The sequence below is a fragment of the Ailuropoda melanoleuca genome, chromosome 2 (genome assembly GCF_002007445.2).
Source record: "Ailuropoda melanoleuca isolate Jingjing chromosome 2, ASM200744v2, whole genome shotgun sequence".
In the NCBI taxonomy this organism is placed as follows: Eukaryota; Metazoa; Chordata; class Mammalia; order Carnivora; family Ursidae; genus Ailuropoda; species Ailuropoda melanoleuca.
Window position 1 is genome coordinate 129767619 of NC_048219.1, and position 16382 is coordinate 129784000.

Consider the following 16382-nt stretch of genomic DNA (forward strand, 5'->3'; position numbering starts at 1 on the left):
AACTTTCAGAATAAATAATACCAACAACACTGCCTCCTTAATTCTCACCCACTTGGAATAATAGAAATAAACACATTCAATTTTGGATAAAGAAGTTAAGAAGCAGAGAGATGAAAATGTGAAGTTTCAAAATGAAGCTCCTAGATTCTGTTTGAGACTTACATGGAAAAGATAAAAAAAAACTCACATTGATGGTTCTAGCTTCTGCATTAGAGGGTGATTTCTGAGAACTGAGTTTTTTAGCTCCTTTTTGGGGATTACTCCCAAGGATTTAATAAAGAAGACATAGTCACTGCTTCTATTTATGGTTCCACAGACAGACTCTCATCCTGAAGATTATTATTTCCCTCACATTTCAAAGCTAAGTGAAGACCATATCTGGGAGGTATACTGCATTTCACAAATCATCATATTCTGCTACTTTAAAGGTAATTCACTCACATGGCTCAAGAAAATTCCAGTTGGAAAAGGTAACAGCTTGCTTTACTCCACCAACACCTGTCCAGCTATACTCTCCATGTGAACCTATATCTCTCAGGCCAGTCCAGAAGTATTTTCCTGGAGATTTAGTATATTTTTTCATCATATCATTCAGGTATTCTTGCTCAAATCTACAAAACAAGATTTAAATTAGTAGGTGTTTTTATAATGATTGAATTACTACGTAAATTGAAGATGCACCTTTTTCATAGGAGACTTATTTAGTAAAGCTAAACCAGAGTTAAAAGTTCACCAGTACGTGTTTCCTGATGGTCATACCTGCTAGTTATAGTCAGATTGCAGTTGGTTCCAAAAGGGACCTCATCCTTGTAAATCTTGTAACAGGTTTCTCCATGTCTTTTCCAGCCCTAATCAGCGGAGAAATATCACACTGTTCAGACTTAATGTCCCCCCCTCTAAGCAAGATTCTGTTACACTGATAATATCTCACACTTAGAGAAATCAAGGACATGGCCTGTAAATTCATACACATGATGAAGGTGGGTACAACTTCATAGATAACTCCTACAGGACTGTGAGCCTGTGTCAGAGAGAAGGTGTGTTTTATTTCTCTTTACTCCAGGGCCTAGCTCCTCATAAGACTATAACGTTATTGGTTGAACTAATTTTGGGGAGGAAAAAGATAAATGGGGGAAGTAAAGACATTGGCATTAAGGATTATAATCACATACATTTTTATAGAAATCATGAATAGGTAACTCTTTTTCCTGTAATGTTTTTTCTTCTGTAAGAACACCAATATGTTATGATTCACTGCCCTCTGATTTGCTCTAACATAAATGAACAGAATTTAGCCATTTCTTCTATTTTCCAAGTCTGAATTGTTTCAGTCTCACCTACCATCCTTAACCAAGGTATTGCTTAGAAAAACTTACGTAGGGACTTTACATACCTCATCTGGAGGACACATCTTGTCAGATGTTGTATCATTCATTTGTTCTCCCTTTTTCTTACATACATATTTAAGTTTCTCTTCACATAACTGGACTTTCCACTGACCTAGCTTTTTAAAAATAGAAAAAAAAATTTTCCACAGAGAAATCATTTGCCATATATTTAGAGTTGAACTCTAACTTATTTTAAATCAAGATAGTTTCTTCTCACAAAACTGTGAGCAAGGGGCAGGGGGAGGAGGAAGGGGAGGGAAAGAGTAAATGAATGACTACCTCTGGGAACATACTCCTAGAAAATACTACCCAACAGGCCTGCAAGGTTGTGGCTCACAGTCTGTTGTTTCAGCACCACCTCAAGATCATAGTAGAGATAAATTCCATTTTCTTATAAGAATAACAATAAAACCGTCAAAGGACATTTAGTACAGAAGTTGAAGAAAGAAGAACTCAGCCGACACACAGTTGACAGTGTTCAAGTCTTCTTCCACATGGTATGGCCAAAGTTTGCCCATTGGTTAAATACTTTTGGACATGTCAACCAACCACACTATTTCAATCTCCTCATATAACATAATCATGGTAGTTAGAACAGCTACTCTCCAAGAATTGCAGAATCAAAAGTTCCTTCTACCCTACTTCATCTTAGACTTCAAAGTTCTCTCTTTCAAATATGCTACTTAACATTAATTTTGTTGAAGTCACTATGCTTTCTTCAAATTATATTTCAACAAGTCAATTGTGATAAGGGTCAGTTTTGAACACTGGAATGCTGTCTAGGTATGTTATCAGTTTATTCTTGCCTATGGCATCTCATTTCTATCTTTGACACTCTACCAAAGACATCTTAAATACCCTTTTAAATAGAGCACAAAATGTGACACCCTTCTAAATTCATCTTTGGCACCTTTCCAGATACATCTTTACTTTTGAAACACTCCTAAATACACATATTGTTTATTACTTCCACTTAAGTCTCTCCAGAAGCTTGGGAGACACAAGCCTCCCAAATTATTAGGAGTCCCTAGAAAAGTGATACAAACAAAATATAAAGATACACATGTCTTTTCTCTCAACATACATCTTATTTTGAACTCTTAACCAAAGCATGTTCAATAAGTAGTTAAGCATTCTACAGAAGAAAGATGTTCTCTGAAAAACATTAGACCTAATTTTTAATTATTAATTAATGCATTAATTAATTTTTAAAGATTTTATTTTTTTAAGTAATCTCTACACCCAATGTGGGGTTTGAACTCACAACCCTGAGATGATGACTAGTAGCATGCTTCACTAAGCCAGCCAGGTGCCCCTGGACCTAATTTTTAAATAAAAATATTTTTTCCCTTCTCAAAGTAAGGTTAATATAAAAATCTGAACATGAATTCAGAAGGTGGAATTTTCCCCTAAGTTGTGGCTATATATTAAATATATTGATGGTCCAGAGAGAAAGCAGGTTATTAGAATCCATCTGGCACAAGAATTGAGTTCTACTGGATTTCCTTCATGTGTTTCAGACCAGAGCAGATACTCTCAGACAGAAAGTGGATTGCTTATTTAGTCATTGTTTTATTTACCTCTTTTTTCCAGTAGCTTCCTGAAAGACAATCTGTGGGGCTCTTACCTTTTATTTTCTTTCCAGGCTTAAACACAAATATCCCAACCAAAGTCATCTTAATATTATTTGGTATACAATAAGAATATAAATAAGCCACAGGAAGTTTCCTACCTTTCCTAAATAGGAAACGCAGTTGGGAGTCTTATTGAAGGGAACATTTGGCTCATTCTTATTCCAATATGTTAGAGTAACTTCAGTACCATCAGACCACTGAAATAAACTTGGTACATTTTCGTTCTTAAGACCTATCCATATTTCTTCTTTGGCATCTAAAAGAAAAATATTTTATTTATTTGGTTTTACTCAATTACATACTTCAATATGTATATTGTTACTGATTTTTGCATTCTGAAAGTGGGGTTTTGGGAGCTTCGTTGGCTCCTAAATTAATCTATGTAATTACTCTATGAAAATATTGATAATTTAGGCAGGCCAGGAGTCAAGGGATTTTCAGGGTATGTACGCAGTCAGAGTACACAGTGGAACAGTCATGCTGATCTGTAGGTTAGGTGTTCCTGATATCTGATTTAGATAAACCTTGTTTTATGGGGTATACAGGTTTCCTCTGCTATCTGAAAGCTCTTTCTGCCACTTCACTTTTACGAAAGACGTATACGTATCTGTTTTCACTAAGTGAAAGAACTCTGAGGTGGATTTTCGTTTTTATGAAATGGTGTTTGCTTCTTTGTTTTATGCCATTTTGGTTTATGAAAGGTTTCATAAGAACAGTCTACTTTGGGACAGCAGGGGAAAACTGCAATGAAATTCTACAAATACAATCATAGATACTCCAGTTAGAATAGGATTGATGTCCATCCCTGCCCTGGGATGATGATGCTGCCTTCCCAGGGGAAACAATTAACACCACGCTGACACAGAATAGGTGTCTATTATTAGCTATTACTGTTAGTGAATCCTAGGAGGAGGTTATATTACTGCCTGTCTACCATACTTTTGTTCTTCAGTCTTTAGCTTTTAAATAATTACAAAAGTGAAATAATTGTGAAATAATCATCACTTAAGCATCTGGAGCAACTTAAATAGCATTTAGCTTATGAGAAGAGGGAAATTATTCGATCACTGGCTATACTGTCAAATTGGCATCTACTAGCTACATGTGGCTATTTGTAAATTAATTAATATTAAATAAAAGTAAAAATCAGTTCCTCAGTTACATTTCAAGTGCTCACAAGCCACAAATGGCTGGCGGCGGCTGTACTGGACAGCACAGATTATAGAACAGTCCATCATTGCAGAAAATTCTATTGGACAGGGCTGATCTGTAAGGATCAAATTGTAAGCTTTCATGCCCACCAACAGTCTAAAAATAGGGGTATTTAGAATGTTTTACACCTCTCAAATAGGATAATTTTAAAAACTTACCCCCATTATGGAGTTTTGTGACAAGCCCCTCCACATCTGCTAAAGAATGAATGCTGATGAGATCTCCGCTCAAGGCTTTGCATTTCATATGTGCCTTATCCCAGGAATCACTTTCATTTACCAGCAGATAGCAAAACCCATTATTTGACAGCCAGCCTGCACCACAGTGTGTATCTGAATATGTCCAAACATCTGCAGGAAAAGCAGCTATTTATATTCCAGTAAAGATACATCTATTTTGAATCAATAACATTGCAAATTCTTCCTTCTTAAATCATTAGGATTCTGGAAAATTGGGGAATGTGATGTCAAATAGCACAGGGACAGGAATATATGTGGTCCTTCATTCTACAAAGCATCATAAGAGTGACTGCAGGGATACAGATAATGATATGACTGCAATGTGATACAAATCTGTTATATAATTAGGCTCCAACTATTTGAGGAGGGACTGCCCTTAGTCCTAATAGACAGAAGAATGGTGTGGGGTAAGCCAGTTGCTGACAAATCTCTTCCTTGGTATGTGATTTTTTAGGTTCTCCTCCAGTCTCTGACTTTGACTGGTTAGGAAAGTCCAGCCTCCTTTCATGTAAGGTCAGATTAGGGGATGTGCATTCATGCCTACTCTTGGACAAAGGACAGAGATTTATAAACTCCACATGAAAGAGAAGATAGTGATGGAGGGAAAGGGCACAGGGCCTCTCTGGACCTTTTCTTTCCTTCCTGCTACTAGACCTACATCCTCATGCAATTAGTAATTCTTTGCTTTGACCACGTTAAAACTCACTCAGATGATGGTCAAAAAAGACTGGAGAAAAGATCGAGGTATAAAACTATACAAAATACTTCTATACTTCTTAATAGAATTAGAAATTAAGTCAATTACTCAGACTTCATGGATTCTGAACTGTTTGGAATGTCTGTTGTATGAAAACACAGAATCTTAAAAATGTGAACAATTTGTTTTTCACTTAAGGATAAAATTCAGGTCCAGTTAGCTTCTCACACTTGCAAGATAACTCAATTTTAAGTTTCTGAAATAGCACTTGCTATTATTATTATTATTATTTTATTTTACAGTTATGATAAAGGAACAGAGGGGAAAAAAACCCATAATTGAACTTAGAATAAACATTTTCCTATTCTAGTCTTTGTCTCTATGATTACATATCTTTACAAGATTAAAATGATAAGTAGGCATATCATTTTGTTCTGCTCTTGTATTTTCCTGCCGGCACAGTTATTTTAATAAATGCATATTATTCGATCATGTGGAAACATTATGATTTACTTAATAATTGCTACTACAGCATATTTATTTGATCTATCACCAGTCACCCTGGTTTATTTTCATCTGTGCTGTCTTTTCTATTATACTGTTTGTTGTGTGGACTAAATTTGGTTTGAGGGGCGCCTGGGTGGCACAGCGGTTGAGCGTCTGCCTTCGGCTCAGGGCGTGATCCCGGCGTTGTGGGATCGAGCCCCACATCGGGCTCCTCCGCTATGAGCCTGCTTCTTCCTCTCCCACTCCCCCTGCTTCTGTTCCCTCTCTCGCTGGCTGTCTCTATCTCTGTCAAATAAATAAATAAAATCTTTAAATAAATAAATAAATAAATAAATAAATTTGGTTTGAATCTACTTGGAAGATGAACATTCATTTTCCCCTGTTATTTTAATAAAACATCTCCTGACAATCTTTATTCTATATATTTCTTTTTTTAGTCTTAAAAAATAGCTTTATGTTCCTATATGGATAAGAAATTTTCTTCCCTTCCCCCAACATTCTTTAAACAAGACATTTTAAAACCTCTTTTTTTTCCCTCCCAGTTTTGAGTATTAGTTTTTGTCATTCAGAAGGATTTAATCAAATACCAGGTAGGTGGTGAGGCTTGTGCAAGACAGTAAAGGCATTCCTCTTCTTCTTCTTATTTTTTTTTTTACCAACATCCATCTTTTTAATTTTTAAAAAAATTTTATTATGTTATATTAGTCACCATATGGTACATCATTAGTTTCTGATGTAGTGATCCATGATTCATTGTTTGCGAGTAACACCCAGTGCTCCTCTTATTCTTTCAAAGGCTTCTGAAGTTTCTCTGTACCTCAGAAACTTCAACTGTTCTGTGTTTTTCTTATCCCTGAAATCCCTTGAAAAAAACCAAATCCCTCCGTGTACACATTTTGTCCTTCTGCACCTCCCCTTTTCTACCTGATTTATCAACACAAAAACTTGAAGAAGCCACCTGGCAAAGAAGGACAGAGCCGGGGTGGGCATCGTGCGGCAGGAGCTAGAAACCCTAGAAGAGTTCACTCATCCATTGTTTTCTGCTTCTCACAAAGGCCGGTCATACATGAGACCTGAGTGTGCATTAGCATCTCCAGGGAGGCTTGTTAAAACACAGACTGCTGCGGTCCACAGAATCTGGGCTGGGTCCTAAGAATTTGCATTTCGGGGGCGCCTGGGTGGCACAGCGGTTAAGCGCCTGCCTTCGGCTCAGGGCGTGATCCCGGCGTTATGGGATCGAGCCCCACGTCAGGCTCCTCTGCTATGAGCCTGCTTCTTCCTCTCCCACTCCCCCTGCTTGTGTTCCCTCTCTCACTGGCTGTCTCTGTCTCTGTCAAATAAATAATAAAAAAAATCTTTAAAAAAAAAAAAAGAATTTGCATTTCGAACAGGTACAGGTGATACTGATACTCTTGGTCTAGGAACCACACTCTGAGCACTATTGTTGTAAAGAAAAAAGAGCCACCTGTGAATAGAAACCTTTTTCTTGCCTAGAATACCTCTGCTTTCTTACGGGATACACCAACCAAAGCTTTACATGTATATAGTTAATAATATCCAACCACAGGGTCTAAATGGAGTAGTGTTTGCCATTGGCAGTATCGGGTGAAGGAAAAGTAGAATTAGATATCTGAAATGGATTTACTTGACTTCACAAAAATATAATTTTAAGACCTACTTGCACAAGGAAATGAAAAAGATACCTGTTAACTCCACTGTGTTATTTAGTGGTTTCTTGCAGACATAGGGCAATTGAGCTTCACAGGAAAAACTCTGCCATAGGCCAGACATGGCATCCATTCTCGCACAACTTGATCCGCCTATTATCATAGGTGCACTGGGCATATCTTAAAGGGCAGAATTTTCAAAGAATTAGAAAGAGAAGTTTAGGCCCAGAATAGTGGTTAGAAAAAATAATTTGAATTCCTAATTTTCTGCTTTTATTGGAACTCAAAAAATAGTTAAAACCTTCTACTAAATTGAGATGTATGAGGCTCAATGGACACCCATGTTCTTAAATATGTTTTCCTTCTAAAATACAGGATACAGGGCGAAATACTATGACACAGTATAGTTAATTTAAAAAACAAAATCAAAAATCTAAAACAAACCTCTGCCCCCAGTCAACTTCCATATCATACTCTGTGGACAGTAGCTCTTAATCTGCTACTCTATACAATAAATATTCCAATTTATGATTCTGTAATGCCCTTAAGACCTTGAACTAAAGGTTAAATTAGCTTTTAAGATTTTATTTACCGAGATAATAGAGAATTTATTCACTAATAATGAAATTCCATTAAACTAAAATGACCTATTGGTATTTTATTGGACTTAACCCATTTTTCTTATATGTGTACAGAATACTTTTGTACTGAAGCTAGTGTTAACTTTTAGGTTCTAAAAGCCTAAGATTTTATTTTTAAAAAAGGTATCTAAACTTCTTTTGGGGAGAAAAATCTTTTGGCTAAGTAGGATTTTGTTTGTTTTTTTCACTATAAAATTTTCGTTAAGGTATTTATTTGTGTAATAAAATACAACCATTATGTTGTTAGTACTTGAGCACTGTTATAGGAGACCCCAAGAGTTTTAAAACGAGAGCATATTTCTGCATGGAGTTGAGCTGCAGATGAAATAACACAGGTTACTCATGGCATGTCAAGTCACCTAAGGGACACAGAACAGCTTCTAGGCCATGTGATGGGGCTTAATCTGCTGTTACTTAAAAATGTAGGGTTGCCGTAAAGGTTAGAGACAAATGCTCAGTTATTCATGGTATGGTTCAAATTGGCTATAATGGTATCACAATAAAGAAGGAATTAGGGGAAAAAATTCTTCTGATAGGTAACCATAATAACAGTTGTCAAGATTTGAAATTTTTATAAGCTGTCAGTGAGTGGGATGCTTTTGCTTATTTACTTTTTTGAAGCTTTAGCTCCGTGCATAGTAGGTGGAAGAGGGAGCGATTACCTGGGTCCCAGTTGAGAAAGTTTAATGGCTTGTGGTCCGACCATTCCCAGCCTCTAGCAGAGTATAGTTGATTTAAACCAATCCAGAAAATTCTTGGAATACCTTCTTTTTCTGTAAGAATCATATAATTTTAACAAGTGACAAAATGACCTAAATTATTATCTAAGTCAGATTTAAGTTTCTACTAATAGCAAAAATATCTCAAGGCCTTGATTGTAAGGCAGGAATCCTGTAGGAGGCTGTCTATCCAACAAAGGCAGCTAAAGGCTGGTTAAGTTAATTCAATTCTGCTTTCCCATTAACCTGCCCCTTTCTTCTAAGGTAAGCACAGAATCTTCTCAGAATAGCTGTTTCACTATTTATAATCTTTTGTACTGCTACAGAAGAAAACAGTTTCCATTGTATATCTAGATTTTGAAGAACTGACTGTATTCCAGACTGACAGTTTAAATTCACTAAGCACATATTATTTAACTGGTAGAAGCCAAAAAACAAAAACAAAAAACCCAAGACAAAGACACTGCCACCATGATGATTTCAATTTAGTGGACAGAAACAAATGTGGATTTCTCAAAAGGTAAAGTGTTACCCATACTACTTCAGAAATATGTACAGGAGTTGTTTGGTAGGCAATGGAATATATAGCTCTAGAGTCCAAGGGAGATATTTAGGATGGAGACACAGAACACGACACACACACACACACACACACACACACATACTACAGTGGAAATGTATCATTCAAATTCCTTATTTGACAACCAGAAGCCATCAGCAAAAAAGACAAAGATAGAGAAGCAGAGATAATTTAAACAGTGAGGCTAACTGCAAATATGACACTCAATATACATATGCCCACAAGCAATGGATGCAATTATGCTTGCATGGGTCCACATGTATTGGTAAATTGAATGAAAAGCTTGTAAGGATTTTCACACCAGTATCAACAAAGTCAACAAAATTATTCAAGAGCCTGGTAAGACTTCATTGACATCATGAAAAAAGAACTTGAAGATATCAAGGGCTTAGGTAGAACAGATAGAACAACGGATGAAATGGTCTACAGAGGACAAGGATGATGCTGACAAACAGGAAGAGCTAACAGGTTGGAATCTCTACAAATTTGTTGAAATATTCTCAGCAGTAAGACACTTGATAACAGTTTCTTAATTCCTCTCAGGGAATCATGTATGATGTATTTTTAAATTATATATATAATCTATATATAAAATATAATTATATTTATAATGATTACATTAATAAAATATTAATGTTTAAGATAACCTTTATATAAATTATAAAGCATAATTTATAAATTTTAAAATAATTAAATTTATATTAATATGTTTATATAATTTATATGTACATTATACATAAAAATGGTTCTTAAAATACGGATACGTTTTCTAATGCAAATCATACAGATATATCTGATATATATCATTTGGTTCCTTTATATATATATATCAGATATATCTATGTGATTTGCATATAGAAAACCATATCTATACTCCAAGGGCTTTTTGAGGGTAATTTTGACTACTCTGCAGACTTTAGAACTTACATGCCTAAAACAGGTGACTCCACTAGAACTGACATCCATGGAGTGGAAAATGTCCTCTGTGTAGACCAGAAATAGCACCAGCAAAGATGGAAGGGCCCAAGAGCAATAATCCAGACACCAGTGTTAAAGGGATGGGCAGGAGTCTGGAAAGAGGGTGATAGGGACAGAGGCCCAATTACTGCTCCACTGAGGAACAGATGTGAATTTAGAAGTGAATTGCAAAGATACACTGTGTTCTCCAAGAGCTTGTCTGTGAAAGAAAGAGGCAGGTCTTCAGGATCTAGGAGAGATATATAACTACATCTGTGTCTATATCTATATATCTACATCTATTATCTACATCTCTCTATATTTTTATTATTTATTTATTTATTTATTTATTTTTTAAAGATTTTATTTATTTATTCAACAGAGATACAGACAGCCAGCGAGAGAGGGAACACAAGCAGGGGAAGTGGGAGAGGACGAAGCAGGCTCATAGCAGAGGAGCCTGATGTGGGGCTCAATCCCAGAATGCCGGGATCACGCCCTGAGCTGAAGGCAGACGCTTAACCGCTGTGCCACCCAGGCGCCCCATATCTATATTTTTTAATGGTAGAAGTTTAAATAAGCTTATGGCCTGTTGGGGAAGAGTAGGTAGAGTGAGAGTCATTGAAAATACAAGAGAGAAGAAACAGCTGGTGTGGATGCAAAGAGTTTTGGGGAAGGAGTTAACCTTGAACAAACTGGAGGGATAACAGATACAGATAAATTTGTAAGTATAAGGAAGGGAAACTAAGGGTTTGCTTCACTTTTCACAAGGAAATAGATGATAAGGATACTCTGAGGAAGGAAAAGGTGGGTATTTGGGTAGATGGCTTGAGGAGAATGCTGAAAGGAACTCTCAATTCAACCTTTTCTTTTACCTTGTTAGCATAAGTGCTGGCATACAAATTGAAGATTTAATTTAATGTAAATTTTTCATTAGTAAAAGCAGTTGGTTCTCCAGCCCTCCTGAAGAAGTTTTGGAAACTATGACATATTTATGGTAATCCAGACTCAACCACACAGGACATTCCAGAATTCCCTTTATTAATTTTTAACTGGAGATACTATGGAGGACCAAACCTTCCCACCCATCCCAAGTTCAATACCCTCCCTTCTTCCATGAAGACTTTTCAGATATCCCCGGCAGGACATCTGAATAATCCTATCACTTATCTGCACATGGTAAGTACACATTTATGAATGAACAAAATGAACTTTGGAAGCTGTTAGGTTCCTAACTTGCTTCATTACACTGTTTTGTTTGTGAGCCATATTGATGACTTATTCTTCAATAAAATAATAGGATTTTATTTATTTATTTATTTATTTTTATTTTTTTATTTTTTAAAAAGATTTTATTTATTTATTTGACAGAGAGAAAGACAGCCAGTGAGAGAGGGAACACAAGCAGGGGGAGTGGGAGAGAAGAAGCAGGCTCCCAGTGGAGCAGGGAACCCGATGCGGGGCTCGATCTCAGGAACCTGGGATCACGCCCTCGACGGAAGGCAGACGCTTAATGACTGAGCCACCCAGGCACCTCAAAATCATAGGATTTTAAAACAGGAATGTTCTTTATGTGTTTTATGCCAGGTGAATGAGAACGGGAAATGGATTCTAAAAAATCCAGGTTGGTCAAATATGAAAGGCAGGGATTTCTTTAATGTCCTGGACAATCTAAAGCTAGACATTTTTTCTACATACAATCCAAGCAAGAATTTGACCAATCTGAGAATTGTCTTACTGCCATCTTTGCCATCAAGAAACAGATGATTGCTAGCATAAATCCCCATTCCTAATCAAATAAAATAGGTGAGTTCACTGGAGTAAAATATTTGTCACTGTCTCTAAAACCTGTTCAGCCCTGACCCTCTATTTCTATTCCTCTCCCTACAAGGGAGGCTACAGGCCTGATAATGATATGGAACTGGAATGAGCCAGAGAAGAACTTCTTCTGATGCATCAGGAAGGCCAAGCCAGCAGGGACCCTGACTTAGAAGTATCCTAGCCTTGGGGCACATGTTGAGGCCACTCAAAGTGAATAACTCCTCAGGCGGGAAGAAAATGAGGAAGAATGGGATGTGCTATTCCTCTTCTGGGGACTGTTGGGTCCTCTTTTGTTGTTTTAGGATCAATCTGTGATTAGAGGTTCCCTGGGAATGCCAGAGCCATGGGAAATCTTAACTCCCCAACAAAATCCAGTGAGTGTAAGGAAACCAAATCCCTCACCTCCAAAGCCCCTGTATTAGTAAAACAAAATCAAAACAAAACTAAGTGCAGCGCAGGCAAAAAGACTAAAGAAAGCTCTTTCAGATTGCATGGGACTTCTTTTCAAGGTACTGTTTCTGCCTTTTTTCTGGCAGTAGATTCCCTAGTCCCATCCAACAACTAGCTACTGAACCAGAAGTCATTTGGGAATAACATTCACCATTATGCTCTGCATATGTACAACTCTTATATCTTCAAGTAGATCAAGCACCTGGATCACAAAATCTCTATCTGATTCACTTTTGTTGGCTTCACTCTCTTAGCCCAATGTTTACCCATAGCAGTTTTTCAGTGAGGAGAGACACTTCAAGAAATTTTCAAGATTTGGATACTCTGAGTCTCCAGATGTTAAAGTACAGCTCAGGTCTTGGGAAACCAGCAATTATAATTAGCTTATAATAGTTACGATACGCTTAAACAGCATTCACGGTGAAAGAGGAGCTTGGAAAATTAGAAATTATTGATATACATAAAATGTGGGGAGTGTCTGGCCTAGGGGACAGCAGGAACATTTAATGTATTATCTACTTTTATGAGTCATTAAAGAAAAATTATACATAAAGAAATCACTCAACATTCATTCCTCCAAATGCATCATTAGATTATTAGGGTTTTGATAGTCACAATTGGACGCTTTTTTCCTTCACTGAAAACATCAGTTTTCAATGTCAATATCCCAGGAGGCTTAAATGTATTGGCACTTTTCACTTTCAACAATATTTTTTGTAAGGTTCAGTGAGTTCTGGAAAAGAATTCCATTGACACCCACTAGCCCATCAGGCTTATTTGTTGGATTTCCATTCTAGAGGTCTAATTATTCAAATACCAAACAACATAGGAAAAGGGTAAAGCTGTAAGTAAGAAAGGAGGGCTGAAAAAAGCATTACTTAGAAAGCATGACAAAAGACTAGTAGGCTTTTAATGATGAAAAGAAAAATAGGTAAGAGAAGAAAGTAGTATAGTAAAAAGTTAAGGGCTCTTGAATCATATATGTTGATATTTGAATCCTAATTCTGGTACGTCCTAGCTGTGTGATGTTGGATATTTTATTCCTAAGCACCAATTTCTTATCTGTAACTGATGATAAAAATACTTGTCTTATGAGGTTGTAATGATGATTAAATCATTTAATTTATCTGGAGATATAGGGTTTTACTCACAGTTTGAATTTACCAAATATTTATACTTATTATAAAATAATGTTATAGAATTTATCTGAATTATTCAATAGGTATTTGTTTCATATATAGCAAAAGGAAAAAAAATCAACCCATAAGACCCACCTTTACCTTTAAAGAACTTACTAGTCTTACAAAAAGTAAGTGCAGATACATGCCAGATACAACTTGTTCTCTTTTCTTTTCCCTTTTAAAGATTTTATTTATTTATTTGAGAGAGAGAGAGAGCATGTGCAGGGGTAGAGGGAGAGGGAGAAGCAGACTCCCCACTGAGCAGGGAGCCCAATGTGGGGCTCAGTCCCAGGACCTTGGGATCATGACCTGAGCTGAAGGCAGATGCTTAACTGATTGAGCCACCCAGGTGTCCCTACAACTTGTTTTCATTTTTTTAAAAAAGATTTTATTTATTTATTTGACAGAGAGAGAGAGACAGCCAGTGAGAGAGGGAACACAGGCAGGGGAGCAGGGGAGGAAGAAGCAGGCTCCCAGTGGAGGAGCCCGATGTGGGGCTTGATCCCAGGACTCTGGGATAATGCCCTTAGCCGAAGGCAGACGCTTAACGACCACGCCACCCAAGCACCCCTACAACTTGTTTTCAAGTCAGACTGACTGTGTTCAAATTTTGGCTCTACTAATTACTCGTGGGTAATCTTGAACAAGTTACATTTCCTCTCTGATACTCACATTCATCATCTGCCAAGTGAGCATAATAATAAAAATACCTATACCTCATAGTGTTTTTATATGGTATTAAATAAGATAATGTATACTCAGTCTGAAACATCATTGTCATATATTATGATTATTTTTTCATTCAAATCATCAGAGACTCAATAACTTGGGTTTCTTGATTTTTAAAAAAGATTTATTTATTTATTTTAGAGAGAGAAAGCAAGAGTGGGAGGAGGGGCCGAAGGACAGGGAAAGAGGCAGGCACACCACTGAGGGTGGATCCTGATGCAGGGCTCAATCCCACAATCCTGAGATCACTACCTGAGTCAAAATTGAATTGGTCACTCAACCAACTAAGCCACCCAGTTGATTTTTAAAAATAAAATAAAAACTTTCTGTGTATAAACTTTCTAGTAAAAAATGTGCAATACTCTGATGGAAAAAGATATACAATTTTATTGAATTCATAAATGATGTCACAAATAAGAAAGGCATACCATTTTCATGGATGAGAAGACTTAATAATGTGGTAAGGGCTGTTCCTCTTTAATTAATCTATAATTCAATGCAATTCCAAAGTCCCAATAAAGCTTTTCACTGAGATTAATAGAGAAGAATAAGTGGTTTAAAAAAAAGCTAAGGCAATTCAAGAAAAAATACAAGAGAGGACTTGCTCATCCATATTTACTATGCAGCTGGCATAATTAAAACAGTGTGGAACAGACACACAGACAGACAAGTAGACCAAAGGAATAGGATGGAATGCCTAGAAACAACCCACATATAATAGGGGAGTTTATATTTATTAGAGGTGGCATAACAAATCTGAGGGGAAAATGTGAAATAAAAAGTGCTTGGTCAACTGACATCCCTGCAGAGAAAGATAAATTAGATTCCCCCCTCTAGAAATTTTATTCCAGATGGATTATGGATATAAATATGAAAAGCAAAATTATAAACCTTTGGAAGAAAAATGAGAGAATATGTTTATCATATTAGGGCTAAGAAAGAATTTGCTGAATAATATAAATAAGCACAGAACATTAAGGAAAAGATTGACCAAATTAACACTAACATATTTTTAAATTAAAGAAGCAACAAATGTGAAAAGACCAAAGACTAGGTAAAGATATTTGTAATCCTACAACAAAAGTAAGTATATATAAAGAACTATAACAGATCAATAAGAAAAATCAAACAACTCAATAGAAAATAGGCAAAGGATATCAACTGGCAGATTATAAGCTGAAAACCTGAATGCCTAATAAACATGAGACACAAAACCACATGAATTATCAGGAAAACATAAAAGAAAAATGAAATACCATTTCACATTCATCACATTGGCCAACAAAGTCTGATAACACCAGGTGCTAGTGGAAGTGTAAATGAATACAGCCCCTTTGGAAAACAATTCGGAATTTTTGGTTAGAGGTGAAGATATGTGCACCCCATGATTCAGCAATTCCTACTCTAGAGAAGCTCTCATACATGTCTGCCCTTGAGGCACATATGAGGATGTTCCTTGCAATAGGAAAAGGTGAAAATAACCTGTTTCTCAATAGGGAAATGGATAAGTTGTGGTTTATTCATACAATGTAATACTTTGCAGCAGCAGCTGACAATGGATAAACTTACATATGGGCAAATAAGTATTTGTATCATTTAAAAACAGAACAATAGGATAATGAAAACATATATAGTATTTATACACATATATGTGGTAAAAGTACTCAAAGAATGGTTATTTTGAGAGATGGACATGGGGCTTTAACTCTGTTAACATTTTATTTCTTTAAAGGGAGGGAAGCAGCGAAGGAGGGAGGGAAACAATCCATACAAAGGAATATGACCAAGTGTTGGTGTATAAAAAGTATGTAAAGTCAGGGTGGTGCTTACACAGGTCTCTTTCAGGTTATTTTCTATTACTGTATATATGTTTTCATAATTAAAAATTTAAGAATTCCCACCATAACCACAAACAAAATAAAATAAAATCCTATCCACTCAATATGTCCATTGATTAAAT

General features: G+C 36.3%; 1 protein-coding gene across 3 annotated transcripts in view; it reads right to left on the reverse strand.

The window, feature by feature from the left end:
- Window positions 1-16382, reverse strand: part of LOC100483541 (lymphocyte antigen 75) — a 135170-nt gene that overhangs the window by 103266 nt on the left and 15522 nt on the right. For all 3 annotated transcript variants that reach the window (XM_002928390.4, XM_002928391.4, XM_011236249.3), the window contains exons 5-11: window positions 8648-8758; window positions 7381-7524; window positions 4393-4584; window positions 3121-3278; window positions 1394-1504; window positions 760-848; window positions 442-611 (exon numbers count right to left, since the gene is read on the reverse strand). In XM_002928390.4, coding sequence (XP_002928436.1) covers window positions 442-611; window positions 760-848; window positions 1394-1504; window positions 3121-3278; window positions 4393-4584; window positions 7381-7524; window positions 8648-8758 — 975 coding nt within the window. The remainder of the gene's footprint in view (window positions 1-441; window positions 612-759; window positions 849-1393; window positions 1505-3120; window positions 3279-4392; window positions 4585-7380; window positions 7525-8647; window positions 8759-16382) is intronic.